This window comes from Apteryx rowi, unplaced genomic scaffold (assembly GCF_003343035.1).
Source record: "Apteryx rowi isolate R43461 unplaced genomic scaffold, aptRow1 scaffold_94, whole genome shotgun sequence".
In the NCBI taxonomy this organism is placed as follows: domain Eukaryota; kingdom Metazoa; phylum Chordata; class Aves; order Apterygiformes; family Apterygidae; genus Apteryx; species Apteryx rowi.
Window position 1 is genome coordinate 2,378,444 of NW_020451249.1, and position 16,615 is coordinate 2,395,058.

Genomic DNA, 16,615 nt, shown 5'->3' on the forward strand with positions numbered 1-16,615 from the left:
GGCGCCGCGCACGTGACGCCACGGGGGGCGGGGAGAGGGGCGGGGCAAGAGGGGCGGGGCGGTGGCCAAGATGGCGGTGTGCATCGCCGTGATCGCTAAGGAGGTGGGGCGGGGCGCCGCTGTGGGGCCGGAACGGGGCGGTGGGGCTGGGGCCAAGGTTGTGGGGCCTGAACGGGGCGGCAGGGCCAAGACTGAGGTTTGGGGCCTGAGTGGGGCCAGGTTTGAGGCTGTGGGGCCTGAGCGGGGCGGCAGGGCCAGGGTTGAGGTTGTGGGGCCTGAGCGGGGTGAGGGGAGCAGAGCTGGGGCTGTGGGGGTGGAGGGGACCGAGGCAGAGCCGTGGCAGGTGGGGGGGAGTGGGGCAGGCGCTGGAGACAGAGGTTGAGGTGGGCAGGAGCAGGATGGGGGGAGCTGGTTCAGCAAAGGCAGGGACAGCAGCATCCTGCTGACCTGCTGCATTGGAGGGGTTTTCCTCGGAAATCCTGGGACGGTCCGGCGGGCTGGGGACGGGCCCGGCTGGGGTAAGGGGTCGTGCCAAGCTGTGAGGAGGCCTGAACCTGGTGTGATGCCTGTGCAAACAGTTCTGTTGCCACTGGTGTACGGAGCCAGATCTGTTCCTCAAATGCTGCAAGATGTAAAGTGCTGCGATGCCTTTGAACGTAACTTACTCAAAATAGCTTACTTCTGACRGTAGCAATACTCGGCGTGAAAGCGCTGAAGTGGTGCTAGCCGTCGCTTACAGAAGCGAGCTGCTCGTGCTGGTTAACAGAGTTGTTGTCCTCTACAGAACTATCCCTTGTACATCCGAAGCATTCCAACYGAAAATGAGCTGAAGTTCCACTACACCGTGCACACTTCCCTTGACGTTGTGGATGAGAAGATCTCTGCGATGGGCAAGGCTCTTGTAGATCAGAGGGAGCTGTACCTGGGGCTCCTCTACCCAACAGAAGACTACAAAGTGTATCTTTCCAGCGCCTGAGTGGCTCACTCCCCTTGTAGTCTTGCCTTCTTTCTTCTCTCCAACTTCTAATGCAGTTCTTAAACTAAGGAATTGAAGGACTAGGCTTTTATGTTCACCAGGGCTCCCCTTCTAGCATGTATCAGTGTGTTATTTAACATTGCAACAGTGATATCAAAGGTAACRAAGGGTGCCAAAACAACCTTTTTGTCTTTAACAGACAAGTGGCATCAGCTGTGTTCGTTTCCTAGCTCAGTGGCCTGCACAGTTGGCTGTAGCAGCCTCAGAGAGAGAGAGAATGTGTTTAAAAACAAACTTGTGAGAAAAGGCTGAGACCAAGGGAGATACTTCAGCTATTATGAAAAGTTCAATGAAAACAGTTGGTTTCAGCTAACATGCTATAGTTGCGAAAGCCACAGAAAAAGAARAGAATAAGTGTGAAACAAAATATTGTGCCTCTTTATGGTTTATGTAAACTAAGATAAAAATTATATAAATTACTATTAGTCTTGACCGATTTATGTCAATTGAACTGGTGTTGCACTGGAGTCAGTGGAACTATGCTGTTTTAAAAAGCTTGGTATCTTTTGCCTGTATTGCTTGAACTTACTTTGCTTTATTTTAAAGCCTTGGCTTCAGGTGGTGACCTTTTTTTACCTAGCATAACTGTCCTTAGGCAGATATTGACATCTGACATTCAACAAGTCTATGCCTGGGCCATGCAAGCGTGTATTTATATGGTCTTTACTGCAAAGGCCTCAACAGGGAGAATCTGTCTTCTTATTTGGTGCCACATTAAAAACATCAGCACAAAATAGACAGACTCATTCACTGACCACTTTGTCATGTAGAGGTTCAGGTTCGTCACCTTATTTAGCAACTGCTTCATTGCCCAGCTAGTGGTGAAAAAATTTACCTTCAACCTGTGTGTTGTTTTGGCATGCAAGGAAGTGCAATGCCTGGTTCATCTAGAYTTCACATTTCATAAACTGGATTCTTTATGCTCTGCTTAGTTAAAACTGACTGTGACTAGGACAGAGCTTAGACTCTTCTAGTAACCCTAGTGAAAGTAGCAGGAGTATGAAGGCATCTGTGGGTCAGCTCTGTAGGTGTCTAAATCCCATGCATCTAGCCCAGCTTCTCTAAAATAAGTAGTCCAGGGCCACAGCTGTTCCAGTGTTTTTAAGTCACAAAGTTGATCATTTAAACTTTCTTTGGCTTTTTGTGTCTCATTGAATCCCATGGATGGAAGATGTCTGCTGTAACAGACCTGATTTCTGGGTTTTTGTAAACTGGCTGTTAATTTTTGAAGTTCCAGATCACACTGGCTGGTTTTAGATGATCTCTGGGTCTTCAGTCTCTAGCGTGTCAGAAGCAAACTCCTTAACAGCTGTGCAGATACGGCTACGTGACAAATTCCAAGGTGAAGTTTGTTATGGTGGTGGATTCTTCAAACACAGCACTTCGAGACAATGAGATCCGCAGTGTAAGTGCAGGAAATCAGAATGCAACTAGCCACATCAGTATTTTTGCTACTTCCACTTATTCACAAAATGCTGAGAAGCCAAAAAAGTTTTTTAATTWAACTACAATCCCTTTTCAGATGTTCCGAAAGCTGCATAATTCATATACAGACATAATGTGTAACCCTTTTTATAACCCTGGGGACCGTATCCATTCCAGGTAAGTAGGCTGACCACACARTCTTTCTGAGCTTTGTTACTTTTTGGGGACTTGCAGGGCACTTATGATGTAATAGGACCAAGAATGTAACCCCAGGGGTTGACCAGTGCAGATGAGGGTGCTGTAACTTCTTAAAAGCTCTGTTCTCTTTGGGCCATTACTGCATAACAGAAAACTCTCTGCTATTCTCATTAGAAGCTACACTGAACTCTCTCTCTCGCCTCAGAACTGGAATTAGAAACATTGACTCAGGAAAATAAGAGATAATTACCTGTTTTACTGCAACATAGGTAAATAGACCTGGTTAAATGGTAAGCAGCAGCAGTTCTCCCAAGTTTATCTTTGAGTAAGAACTGATGGGCCCTTCAACATGCATAAATCCTGATGTTTGAGGACTGCTGCCCCCCGTTTCTCATCTGGAATCCCATAGTGAGTTTTTGTAATGTTGAGAGTTTCTACTGCCTAGGCAAGAACAACTTCTTTTACACTTTGCTGARGTCACATTAAGACCTGTGCTTATTTCAGCTTAATACAAGAGTCATTGTTTACTTATGGAACATGTTATAGATAAAGAGTGAAACCACACAATCAGCCCTGGGAAAGCCAGCTTGTTAGCCAGTAACAGGCATTTTTGATATTGTAGAGGAGATGTGGTGTGCAGAACTGCATGCTTCCTTTAATATTGTTTTTCCTTCCTTTCTTTCTCTAGGGCTTTTGATAATATGGTGACATCCATGATGATGCAGGTGTGCTAAGACTCTGCCCATTCTCTTCTGAATGCRAGAACATACCCTGTGTACAGGAGCATGCCTACAAAGTGATGTATATATTGTCTTCCTTCTGTGTAATATATTAAATTTCTTCTGTGTAAAATAAACTTGATGCTTGCAAGGTCTGCATGCATTTCTACTCTAGCAAACCCGAGCATAGCACAGAAGTCACTGTTCAGCTTTGGTTTTGCCTTCAGGTAATGTGTAAGAGCCAGCTCTTCCTTAATAAAGGCCAGCCACATCAGATAGGAGGTTTGTTCCCTACAGAAATGCATGCAGCTGTGCTCCTATGCAACCCTCAGATGTTTCTCTAGAAATTGGGCTTTGTATAACAGCAGTCCCTGCTGTGCTTATGATTAGAGCAAGGACAGCTGCACAAGAGATAGCTAAGAGATTATTATTGGGATCAACCTAGATTTCAGTCAGCTGAAAGGCACAGATAGCAACAACTGTTCCTCAAACACTGGTGCTTCAGAGCAGTTCTTCTAATGTAGGTGCACATCAGCAACAAGTAGTCATACTGCTGCTTGCCAACCCCCTTAGCTGCTGCTCCAGACAGTTCATTCTGATAGGAATGTTATGAGCAGTGCTTACTTCAAACATATTTGGTCTTTGTGCCATTTTTCCTTAGCCAGGACCACTCAGATCTGTGTACTTAGTCCAGTAGTTCTTAGAAAGAGGGAACAGTGCATAGGTCAGGCAAAGGCTCCAGATTTCTTTACAACCAGCCCCTGTTCCTGTACTCAGAGCTCTGCCCTGGCAGACAGAGCAAACAGCTGGTCTCTAAGTACTACCTTGAAGATAAGTCCCACACTGATCTTGCCTTCCTGGGCAAGATTTTTTTGGGTGACTCACATTTGACAGTATTTCCCCTTATCACTTTGCAATGGGCTATCTGAATGAGGTGCTCTTTTTTAGCAGTATTTCTAGGCCAGGTCAGGGAGCACAGGTAGTGCTGTTGGGATAAGTCCATGCCAGGAGATTAAGACATCAGGATCGCACAGCTGCCTGACTCATCCCAAACTAATCTCTTAGCATCTCCTCTCACTGCAGCTCCCTGCTGTTCTAACTGAAGACCACCAAATCAATAGCAGGTATTTGTACAAAAAATACAAAGCAGACAGGAAAAGCATATACACATCCCAGCTTCTTAGTCACTTGTGCAGTACACTAATACTACAGGAGGCCATGCAACTACAGCCAAGTTCAGAGATAATGCAGGCCACAGGTGCTAGCAGCTCCTCAGTGCTTCGCACACACCTCCTGCTCCATGTGCTCTTTCCTGCCCCACACTGCCTTGCTCCTGTCACCTGAGGTGCTTAGGCAGCTGCCCAAACACCTGCCAGATTTTTAAGCTGAAGCAACTCCTCAGAACAGCTCACTGCATGCACTCTTGGTGAGAAGGAAGGGCAACCTAGCACACTCCATCACTATGAGGCAGCAGTCTATGCTTCCAGCAGCTAATCAGTTAAAACACACACAAAACACTTTAAAAAGCTACATAGCTCTAAAGGATACAAGAATCCTGGAGAAAGCCAGGTCAGTGCCGTGTCAGCTCACAGCCGGTGTGGTCTCACTGTAGATGAAGTTCACACAGCAGGATCATTTATTTTAAAAATAAGTGACATTTACAATACCTTTTCAAACAGAACTTAAATACATTTACTCAACAACAACCTGTCAAATAATGGGAGATTAAAGCATTTGAGCCTCTCCCACCATCTAAACAAGGCACAGCTGTACATTGCTATTCTGAAACATTTCCATATAAAAGTGTTCACTCTTTTCACTTGCGGAGACTGGAGTTCAGCATTTCCTCTTCCACAAGTCATTACAGGGCAGTCCAGACACTCAAAAATAGTTTGTTAAAAAATTAAGTTTCAAGAATTTACAAAGCCTATTAATGGGAAGTTTAAAGTCCTACAAAAAGCCAATTTTACAGTTTGAGCCTAGAGGTAGCTTGGATCAAGAAAGCAAGGCCAGCTTCACCAGCATGGTCCATGCTGCAGAAAGTGCAAAATCAACACATGAAGAGTTAAGGCACCAAGCTTTAAAAAACCCCAAGGTACTAAGGAAAAAAAAAGTCAGCAGGAGTTTTAGTCTGGCAGTGTCCCTTGAGCTGTGAAAAGCTGCTTTAGGAGTCAGTAGTTGCATCTGTTGCATCTGGGTTAGAGGAATCCTAGACAAGGATCCTGAAAGATTAGGGTGAGAATTACACAATAAAATTTATTTTAATGCAGAACTTAACACAATAACATTGTTTGCTGGTTTTCCCAGCCCACCTCTTTTAACACAAAATTTTCCTTTAAAAATGAGCAGTTTGAGCTCATAAAGACAGGCTCAGCAGCAAGGGCAGGTGCCAGGCAGCACAAGTTCCCTACTATCAGACTCCTCCTGTGTGCTTTATCCCAACCCACTAGTTCAGCTGAGGTTACACTGATCCCTAAACARGGATCCAAACCAGGAATGGTGGCAGGAGTAAAGAGGAAGATCAGAGCCAAACTCACCACAGTGGAGGCTACTTTGAAATGCTGCTACTGCTAGAAATGAAGCGAGACATGTTAACTGCACCCCTTGATCCCAGTAACTTTGCTTCTGAATAGAAGTGTGGGGGGGAAGGGGTTGCTGACAACCAGGTCTTGGGTAACCACAGCAGACAGATAGATGCTTGCAGAGAAGCAACAAGGGATGCTTTTTCCCCCTCCATGAGATCTTAGATATGGAGCAACAGCAGCAAGCTAAAAAATAGACCCAGAAGTGTCTCACTCAATCCTCTTTCCAAGAGTAAGGTCAGAAATGCACAACACTGAGGAAGCCTTTGCCATTAAGGGAAAGCTCACCAGCAGCCAGACCTACAGCTGCATCCCCAGACCTTCTCTGTCACATTGGGGGAAGAAAACAGTCTTTGGAAAGGTCTTTAGGATCTTCCTATGGGCACGAGAAGTCAGCATCCAGATCCTGCAGAACTAGCTGGCAGAGCAGGTCCCAGAGAGCAGAGCGGAGGGTGCTTTGCAGCCCGAGCAGCAGGACAGGGCCAGCTGGACCTCCCTCGCTGCGCCGCAGGGCGGAGGGCATTTCTGACACCTAAAGGCCAAACCCTCAGACACGGCCCTTCTCTGTGGGAGGGGGATCAAACTGATGGGCTGGGAAAGCTCTTCCCTTCCCAGGATCTGGGTGCTCTCTCTGGCAGGAATGAGCCTGCTTTCAATAAAAAAAAAAATGCAATCTCCTAAGCAAGCCTAAGGTGCCCCCTTCCCAGGAGGCTGCCAGGGATCTGGCTGAAGCGCAGGTAGAACAGATCGTCTTCCCTTTAACAGCTCGGCACTCCAGCTGCACAGCACATGATTGCCTCATGAGTAATCCTCACAGCCAGGCAGATGGTGTTTTAAAATTAATCTTTTTTTGTCTTGGGCAGTTTTTTTTTTTTAAATCTCTCCAATCCCATCTCTTCATYTCAGTCCTGTTGGCACCACTAGGGTGGTCCAGTCCTCCTTTTAGTATGGAAAATACCAAGGCAACAGTCTTGCCCGACCCCTAGACAGGAACAAAAAGTGTCCTAAAGCACAGGAGCGAATCTCAGCCCAATACGGCAGCAGTCCAGTGCTGCCAAAAAGCACAGCTCCTCTGAGAGCAGAGCTCCCCCCTTCTGCCCCAGCTAACCCAGACCAAATCCTGCCTTGTCTGTGCACCCCCACGGGATCGCGGGAGCCTGGAGCGCATCCAGGCACATTTCCAGGGCAGAGGGAGCRGGGAGCAGAGCTGCACGATTGCAGGGAAAGGCTCCGGGACCCCAACCACCAGTAGGGCTGGGAGCACGATCCCCATCTACCATCCTCCCTCTCCCCGCAGGGCAGGGACAGCAGGGCAGCAGCAAGTTCTCAGGTGTTTCTGCTGCCCCCGAACCTCCTCCCGCAGCCCCCAAGAGGCCAGGGCACCAGTGAGGCTAATCTGCAGCGAGCTYGCAAATGACACGAGCAACGGAGATGCGCTGGAGAACGGCTCCAGGCCCATCTGGGGACATGAGGGACGGCGGGGCAGCAGCGCAGGTGCCACGCGCCCTGGGCGCCCATCTGCCGCACCGTCACTGGCTGCTCACTTCTGTCCTTTCCAATCTCCGCTGCCCACATGCCCGCGAACCCAGCTGGACCCAGCCACCAGGCTCCCACGGCAGGTGATGCTAACAGCACAAGACAGCCGGAGACATTTCTAGCACAGGCCTCCAGGAGGAGATTGCTGCCAGGGCCCTTCTCCCTCCTCCCCGCACCGGGGCGGGAGGCTGCGGAGCCCTGCACGGCACAAGCCAGGGCAGCTCTCTACCCCCGGCATCCTGGGGATGCCCCGCTCGCGCCCGCTCGGCCAAAACGTGCAGGGAGACTCCTCACCCTGGGTCCGCTCACCTGTACGTCCTCCCTCGCACCCGTGAGCGCTGCCCTCCGAAATAGCTCCCCCGCTGGGAGAGCCCTCCCCGGGCGTGGAAGCGGCCCCGGTAGCCCCCGCGGTCGGTGCTGCTGATGCCCGGCATGTTGGTTCTCTTGGGCAGCACCTGGAAGGCAGAGCTGGTTCAGCCGCACCATCGCTGCCGGCCCCGGGGCTGGGAGAGATCAAGGAACCGTCCCGGGGCCTCATCCAGCTCCTACCTTGATGACGCGGCCTCTGAACATGCTCTCGTCCAGCGCCACTGCCGCCTTCACAGAGCTCTTCTCCTCGAACTCGATGTACGCGTACCTGCAAGGGGAGAGGGGTGAGCGCTGCGCGGGGACACCCCGCTGCCGAGCCGCCCGGCAGGTCCTCTCCCTCCATGGGGCGGTTGGGCCCCTGGCAGAGTGACCGCCACCAAGCCTGTCCCCAGCTCTCCCCATCCACCTGCATGTCCGGAGAGGCCACAAGCCTCCTGCAAGGCAGCAAGTCCAGCTTGCAGCAGGCACAGGAGATGGCTCAGAGGGAYCCCCACCAGCAAAGCCGCTCCGGTGGGACCAGAGCCTGCTCACGGTCCCGGACCACTCATTGCCATGGAGCAGTGCTGAGCACCTCAGCAAACAGCACACAGGGAAACGGCAGAGGAGGGGGAAAGAGCAGCCGGAGCACGCAGGATCAGCCCCGTGCTTACAGAAGAGCAGCGGTTTGGATGCAGGCAGCACTCTGGGTTTAGGGCCGCGGTGGGGGGGGAGCGCGCAGAACGCCAGCTGCAGCGGCGTGGAGAGCTCCCTTCCGCCCCGAGCGCGGGGGTCRCGGGTTAACACGCTCCAGAGCGCCTTTTTACATGGCCTGGAAGCAAGTCGAGCTCTTCCCCTCCACACCACACCTGAATGAATCACCACACTAGCTTTTAGCTGGGATCTGCCTCTGGGTTGAGGGGCAGGGGACAACATCATCTCTCCTAGAGCACACCAGGCCCCCAGTATCCTCAGGGACTCGGGTGCAGACAGCACAAATTCCTGCCTTCTCCGCACACAGCTGCAGGCCATGATGTGCTGCTTTCTAGGAACTCAGAATAGCAGCTCTATTTCTGTAGGACTTGCAACATTGCATAGGGCTGATGTCAAGCTACAAGGAGCTCTCGGTTTGAAAGCCCCTAAGCCAGGGCTTGCACTGACCCCACTAACCCACTGCAGAATTTGGAGCACAAACCCCTTCTCCACACCAGAGGTTTCCAACCGAGCCTCAGCCATGTCTCRGCCGGAGGGCTGCAGCCCTGGAGCTGGCAGCTTCGGAGGAAGCCTCCCCCCCTGAGCCAGCAGTGCTGTTTGCAGAGCAGCCGGGTTGAGAGCCACGACCTCAAACCACAGCCCAGAGCGAGGCAGGACACATGCCTGTTCCCAAAGCCGAGGGGTGCAGGGTCTGACCCAGGGCAGTGCCCTCAGCCACCCGCAGCCCACCCCAACCCCAGGCCCCGTGCACAGCACTGACCCCTTGGGGTGTCCCGAGAACTTGTCRCAGAGGATGGTCACCCGGTTGATCTGCCCACAGCTGTTGAAGTGAGACTCCAGCTCCTCCGCGGTCCCACCGTAGTCCACCTGCAACAACAGTCCTGGCCCCTCAAGCACCGCCAAGAGCCTCCGCCAGCCCCAGGCTGGGCCAGCCTCCCCGGCTCAGCTCTCCAGGGCAAGGGGAGTCCCAAAGCCACGCTGTCTGTGAACGAGCCATCCCTTTCCCCTGACAGCAGGGAAATCCTCACCAGCACACTCGTGTCACTGCTGTGCCCAGATCTGCACTGCCAAGTGACACCTCTGCCTGCAAGGAAAGAGGCACCACCCAGATGGCCAAGGCCAGGGCCCAGCTAACCCTTAGCTAATGCACCTCGCAGCCCCAAGCCTTGCTGTCTCCTGAGGCTCATGAGCAAGCTAAAGTCAACAGGGACTCACCCCGAGGGGACTCTTCCAAGGCTGAGAGTCACTGAGGCTCTGCATTGCTTATGCCCCCCAGGATGTCAGCACAACACAGGTTTGCAACCCAGGGAAGCAGGGCCATCACCCAAATCACCTGGCCTGGAAACCCAAGTCCAGGAGACACCCCCACACAGCCTTCCAGGGGGGTATTTTGGGTAGCTGACGCTTACAACAGATTATCTGCAAGTGGCTGAGGACTGGGGCAGAAGTTAAGACTCAAACCACATTCCCAGTCTGGGCTGGGGAGAAGCAAAGCACTCTGAATGGGACCAGGCAGCCCAGGCAAACATCCACTTGGGCAAAGAGCTGCTGGTGGGCACTGCTCCAGGGACTCAGAACAGCACATGTAGCTTCCCACTTACATTGCCCACATAGATGGATCGCTGGTCAACCTCCATTTTCTCCTCTGTTGTCTTTGGGAACAGACCTGCAGAGACAAGGGCTGCCCTGAAGCACTGGCTGGAGATGCAGGAGCCCTCTCGCAGAGGGAGCCCAGCTGCCTGCGCAGCCCTGCTCGCGGCACAGCCTCCACCAAGCAGCTCCCCGCTCTCTCGGTCCTGATGCACTGCAACCTCCCCATGACCAGGCTTCTGTTCAGCTTTGGGCATTCCCAAATGACATCAGCCTCATCCTCCATCCCCTTGGCTCATCTCTCACTATAAAAAAATGACACAGGGCAACTGATGCTGCCAAACTCATTAATTTACTGAATTTTGGCTCACAAAGGTGGGAGGCAAGAATGGATATAACCTGCATCAGCACCATGTCCTGCCCAGGAGCCCGTCCCTGACCCTTCTTAGGCATCCAGTCCACAGCTGACAGGACAGCAGGGACTGCCAAGAGAGGCAGAGTTGCATGCTCCAGTTCTGATGGACACCCTGTGGCCCCAAGGTGTCCCTGGTGGGGACAGCAGCACCCACAGACAGCCCATACCTGCCTCTGAGCTCATGATGAAGCGGCTCTCAGCTTCCAGCTGCAACTCCTTCAGCCTCTCATCCTCTTTCTCCATCTCCCGCACTCTGGCTTTGATGGCCTCCAACTCCTGAAATGTAAACCAAGACTTGTGYGAGCAGCACATGAAGCAGGGACACCTTCACCCCACTCCCCACCCCGGACTGCAACGCTACAGCACTGCACAGCGTGCATCTTCACCAGCAGTGCGCACCCAGGCTGGGGGACAAGGGTGGGCTGCGTGCTGGGGACAACAGYCTGCCTCATGAAAGGGGAGTTCAGCTCCTAGCTCCACTAGAGAGAAAAATGAAAAAAACACTTCCTTTCTKGTGTTTACCTGTGGAGCAGCATTTGCTGGAGCAGAGGTGCCCCAGCAGCACTGGAACTGCCAGATGCAACCGGAGATTTGAACTGGTGATGAACAGRAGCCATTTACTTAAGCTCAGGCAGACAAACAGCTCAGTGGGGAAGCTCAGCAGCAGGAGAGTGACAATTCAATTTCAGCTTCTCAGCTTAGGGATTTTAGCAAAATGGGGGCCCAAGATAACTCTTATTCTTAACTTTGGGGAGTGATTGAACAGAGGGGTAGAAAGTCTTCCATTTTCTTAGAGAAACAGGGAAAACTGATTTCACATTTAGCCAAACACTCACTGGGTCCTGCACACCCAGCTCTTCTGCACTGTCCCCCTCCAGGTGGCTCAGGTCCAAGTCTTCCTCTGCAGCCTTCTGCAGAGCAGCCATCTCTGTCACATCCCAGGACTCCTCCACTGCTGCCAGGGATGGTGCGTCCTGCCACCAGATCCCAGAAGTGTCCAGGAAGAGAGGACTGAGTAGGAACAGCAGCAATAAGCAAAGAGCAATTTAATGAAGAGCCTGAAGTAGAATACCAGCCAGRCAAAGGCTTTAAGGGCACTTCCTCCAGAAGGAAGAACAGCTGCCCCCAAAGCAGTTCACTCTCAGGGYTGCAGGCAGGCTTGCAGCAAGACTCCAGGACTGCAGGACCCTGACCTAAGGAAGGCTCTCTGGATCACACATACTGAGCCACTTCCCAGTATGGGAGGCTACAGAAGGGGCTGGGAAGCCAGGCCCAAGCACTRTAACCTCACTGAGGTCAAGGAAAAGGAAGAGGAGGCAGAACCTGCCCCAGCAGGAGAGCTCCCAGGCTGTATGGAGGAAGCAGCAGGGAGTCCTGCCTCACCCAGTGAAAGGCAGACCCACCCCCTTCCAGGCTTCRGCTCCTGCTCCGGGCTCACAGAGGGACAAACTCTCCTGCCCCTGAGAGGGAAGCTGACACTGGAATCCCAGTGCCTTCCACTGAGCCAGGTCCAGTCTGGCACCCCCCCTGCCAGGACCTGCCTTGGTCACCACCGGTACCCCCTGCCGAGCCCACCGAACCAGACCCCGGCCCTACCTCGCCCGGGCCCCGAACATGCTTCCGCGGAGCCAGCGGGAGCAGCGAGGCGGCGCCACGTGCGGATCCCCCGCCGCCACGTGCGCCTCTCCCGCCGGCGCGCCACTTATCATACATCARCAGCCAATCAGCGCAGGGCGCGCCGCGAGGCCCCGCCCCGTGGCGGCAGGGCAGGGGACGGGGGCGCCGCTGCCCCTCCCGGCCGTGGCCCCGGGGTCGCGGGTTCGAGCCCCCGCGACGCCCCGGCCATGGACACCAGCATGCGCCTGGGCAAAGCAGGGGCGAACACGGCCCCTGCGGGCCTGGGGACCGCTGGCCCGGTCACCACTGGTGCTGGCCGGGCCTGGGGGGACATCGCTGCTGTTTCTCTGAGTGAGGAACTGCAGCGGTGCTGGTGGGCTGCAGCCCGCTCCCGGGGACTGTATCCTGCCGCCCCAGCCCTCCCCACCGCTGCCCCAGGCACTGTGGACACCCCTGAGCAGCAGGATACCCCGGGGGGGGGGGTGCAACATCTCAGGGAGGAGAAATCCCTTTGCAAACAGATTGCAGGACCAGGGACCCCTGGGACGAACCGAACGCAGCCCCCAGCATCACCCGCCGTGGACACCCCTTCCCAGGGCCAGGCGCGGGGGGACCCACTGACCCCAGGGCATATGGACACCCCAGCGGGGTGGGGGGCCCAGGGAGCGAGGGGGCCCAGTACAAGTGGAGGCTGCGGAGCCCTCTGGTTGTTATTAAATTGTCTTTATTACACAGATACAGAGTTAAGAACAGACATAACCTGAATCATAAAGTTTACATCTTTCACAGGTCAAACATACAGTACACTTAGAGAAAGCAGGGAACAGCAAGGGGGGGGACAGCATGCCGAAGGAAAGTCCTATCACGTCACCTCTCTAGGCTGGCCACGGGGACCCGCACGGCAGGGCAGGGCGCCGCCGCTTCCACCTTCCGGGGCGCTCCGGCTCCCAGCGCCCCAGCGGATCCCGCCGGCCCCAGCATCCCCGGCCGATGCCCACGGGCGCCGTGGGCAGGGCTCCCACGCAGGGCTGGCCGGGTGCCCTTGGGCGGCCATGCACGGAGCCYGGGATGCGCTCCGGGGAGCTGGGAAGCGGGCAAGATCCCGGAGGAGAAGGGCGGGCGCCCCAGCGCCTGCTCCGGGGATGCCACGGCGGTGGCGAGGCGGAGGAGGGCGAGGAGAGGAGCGCGGAGGGCGGCACGGGCACGGGGGCCCCGGCCGAGACGGAGCGCAGCCCTGGCCAGGCTCGGGGCAGGGGGAGGACGGCTCCGCGGGAGCCCGGCCTCGCCAGCACGCCCCTGCCCGGGGCACTTTGGTTTCAGCTGGGATTCGGTTTGGGAATGCGAGGAAAGGGCCGGCTGAGAGCCACCCTTCTCCAGCCACCTCCTCCAGCCTGGCACCGCCGCTGCCACCTCCCGGATGCCCCAAAGCCAACGGCGAGGGGCAGCTCCCGCGGCGGGCGCCCCGCCATCCCCGCACCCCGCCGTCCCCGCGCCCGGCCCGCCACCGACCCGCCGAGCCCGCTCCTGCTGCTACGCCGCAGCTGCTGTCCTCCCCTCATCACACTTTTTTTGGGAAAAATTACACTTTAAAGCTGTCTGTCTGGTTTTGGCCGTCTGCTAGCGCCACATCGCCCGTCCCCTCCCTCCCGCAGCTTTTGGTTTCAATGCAAGGTTCTTTAGGGTAGTTTTATTGTTATTATTAAAAAAAAGAAAAAAAGAAAAAAAGAAAAAGCAAAACAGAAAGGAAGCGAAACAAGAGCGGAATCTCTGCGTAAACGCTCTCGTCTGCGGTTTCCCGGCGAGGCGGAGGTAGAGAGGCAGGGCCCGGAGCGGAGCGGAGCGGGGCGGCGCGCGCCGGCCGACGGACACGCTTGGCCGCGAGGGGAGGAAAAGGAACAGACACCGGAGGAGCAGGCGGCCCCGCAGCAGCTGCGTCTGCAGTACTCTTATATATTACCTCTTCTCAGGAAACGTTAAGAAAAATAGACAATATTACATATGCCACACCATAAATAAAGCTCGAGGGGGGGCCCCCGGCTCCGCTCCCAGCCCCGGCGGGACGGGGACGCGGAGCAGGGTGAAGGGGAGCCGTGCGCCCCGTGCCACCGGCTGCGCCCGTCGCAAGCCGGAGACGAGCCCCAGCGGTGGCTCCAGCCGCACCGACCGCTTTCGCCCTGCGCCGCCTGCCCCGGGCTCCCGGCGCCCGCCCGGAGCTGCCCAGAAACCTGCCCTGGGGATGGCCAAGGTCTTGGGTGCACGCAGCCCTGCCCCGAGGTTTTGGGGTGCACGTGGCCCTGCCCTGAGGATGGATGAGGTCCTGGGGTGCATGCAACCCTGCCCCCAGGTCTTGGGGTGCACACAGCCCTGCCCTGAGGTTTTGGGGTGCATGCAGCCATGCCCTGGGACGGACCAAGTCTCGGGGTGCATGCAACCCTGCCCCAACGTCCTGGGGTGCATGCAGCCATGCCCTGGGACGGACCAAGTCTCGGGGTGCATGCAACCCTGCCCCGAGGTCTTGGGGTGTACACGGCTCTGCCCCGAGACCTCGGGGTGCAGCCGGACCCTTTGGCGAGGGTGTTTGTCACTGGCGCCCAGAGGGGCCGGGAGCCGCCAGGTCGCCGCGCAGCTCCCCGGGCCCTCCCAGGGGCACCGGCACGGGAGCGACGTGGCTGACATGGTTTTGCACCCGGCCTCAGCCCCACGGCACGTGGCAGGCTGCTGCCAGGCCGGGCTGCAGAGCTGGCGGTTCCCGCGGCGTGGGAAGCATGGCACCCGCGCCGGGGAGATACAAGGCGCRGGGACGCCTGGGACCCCTCCGGCCTCCCGCCGCAGCGAGGGGGATGCCCGGGGGCCCTCACGCCGCCGCTCCATCCCGAACAGCCAAACGACCCGCAGGCAAACGCTGCCTGCTCCTGACCTGAGCCAGAGCCGGGGCCACCGCACCGCCGGCCGGAGCAGCGCCCGGCTCCGGCCCCTGCCGGCCGCCCCGAGCTCCAGCAGCAGGGCTCGGGGCAGGGGCACCGCGTCAATACCACCGCCTCGGAGGTGCCCCGTGTACCGGGCCCTGCTGCAACATGCACTGAGCCCCAGGCACGGCACAGTGCAGCATGGCACGGTGCAACACGGCACGGCACGGTGCAGCATGGCACGGCACAGTGCAGCATGGCACGGTGCAACACGGCATGGCACGGTGCAGCATGGCACGGCACAGTGCAGCATGGCACGGTGCAACACGGCACGGCATGGTGCAGCACACCACAGCACGGTGCAGCATGGCACGGTGCAGCACAGCACGGCACGGCACAGTGCAACACAGCACGGCACGGTGCAGCACGGCACGGCACAGTGCAGCATGGCACGGTGCAGCACGGCACGGCGCAGCACAGCACGGCACGGTGCAGCATGGCGTGGTGCAACACAGCACGGCACAGCATGGTGCAGCACGGCACGGTGCAACACAGCACGGCACGGCATGGTGCAACACAGCATGGCACGGTGCAGCATGGCATGGTGCAACACGGCACGGCATTGCACGGTGCAGCACGGCACGGTGCAACAGCCTGGCTCGGCACGGCCCCGCGGGAGAGGGGCACACCAGGAGGGAGGCTCGAACGCAGCGCCCGCGGCCAGGCCTCTTGGTGACTCGCGCCTGGCAAAGCAACCAAATGGACCCCAAACCCTTCTTTCTTCTCTAAAGAAAACACACAGGATGGTTTTTGCAAATCCGGAAACTAAAGCTCCTAAACGAGCACATGAATTCTGCTTCTTTTCGGTTAAACCTAGCTCCTAAACGTCACATCCTCCAGTGGTTTCTCATCATCTTTTATTTGGCAAATGTCTCTTATTATTATCACTATCATTATTATTATTATTATTATCATTTTTGGACCTCTGCAAACACTATTTACATTCACATTAACGTACAGCATTTCCACCCTGGCCGTGCCGGGCGCACTCTGGCTTCCCTCCTCTCGGAGCCGTGGGACTTTCCGTATTGCACTCCCGTCCTCTGCGCTTTATACAATGACGCAAGAAATACAAAATAATCTACATCGTCTTTTCCTTCCTCCTCCACGAGGAAGCACTTGTTGGTTTCTTTCCTTTTCTTTCCTCCTAGGAATCGTTGCAAAAAATCTGACGCGGGGAGTGGAAAAAAAGAAAAGAAAACCCAGAATTCAAAAGCAACCGAACAGCGACCAGGTTCATCGCAGGGCCGGAGAAACCGTCTGGCGAGCCGCCGGACACGAGAGCCAGGGCGGGCGGCAGGAGCCCCGACCGCCGCCGGGAAGGGGGGACGCGGAAGGCGCCGTTGCAGCTCCTTTTCCCCGGCGCGGCGCGGCGGCAGCAGCCGGGATGGCGGGGCGAGGTAGTGGGGCGCCGGCGGCTGCATCCCAGCCGGAGCGGGGCCGGGTGCACTCATCCCCGCCGCCGCCGCGGT

General features: G+C 55.9%; 2 protein-coding genes across 6 annotated transcripts; one reads left to right on the forward strand and one right to left on the reverse strand.

Moving 5' to 3' along the window:
* The first annotated feature begins 43 nt into the window (after positions 1-43).
* TRAPPC2L (trafficking protein particle complex 2 like) lies at positions 44-3,533 on the forward strand. 2 transcript variants are annotated; one of them, XM_026092080.1, is made up of 5 exons: positions 44-103; positions 785-957; positions 2,354-2,441; positions 2,559-2,638; positions 3,348-3,533. In XM_026092080.1, the coding sequence occupies exons 1-5, from the start codon at positions 71-73 to the stop codon at positions 3,391-3,393; spliced, it is 420 nt and encodes a 139-aa protein (XP_025947865.1). In that variant the 5' UTR covers positions 44-70; the 3' UTR covers positions 3,394-3,533. The 2 variants fall into 2 exon arrangements, with proteins under 2 accessions (XP_025947865.1, XP_025947866.1); XM_026092081.1 differs by lacking the exon at positions 44-103 and adding an exon at positions 511-656.
* A 1,458-nt stretch (positions 3,534-4,991) lies between these two features.
* Positions 4,992-12,051, reverse strand: PABPN1L (poly(A) binding protein nuclear 1 like, cytoplasmic). 4 transcript variants are annotated; one of them, XM_026092079.1, is made up of 7 exons: positions 11,397-12,051; positions 10,728-10,836; positions 10,157-10,221; positions 9,316-9,422; positions 8,046-8,133; positions 7,806-7,951; positions 4,992-5,600 (listed from the first exon to the last, which is right to left on the reverse strand). In XM_026092079.1, the coding sequence occupies exons 1-7, from the start codon at positions 11,484-11,486 to the stop codon at positions 5,588-5,590; spliced, it is 618 nt and encodes a 205-aa protein (XP_025947864.1). In that variant the 5' UTR covers positions 11,487-12,051; the 3' UTR covers positions 4,992-5,587. The 4 variants fall into 4 exon arrangements, with proteins under 4 accessions (XP_025947864.1, XP_025947862.1, XP_025947863.1 ...); XM_026092077.1 differs by having other exon boundaries at positions 7,806-7,964; XM_026092076.1 differs by lacking the exon at positions 4,992-5,600 and adding an exon at positions 6,818-6,942.
* Between the last annotated feature and the right edge of the window lie 4,564 nt (positions 12,052-16,615).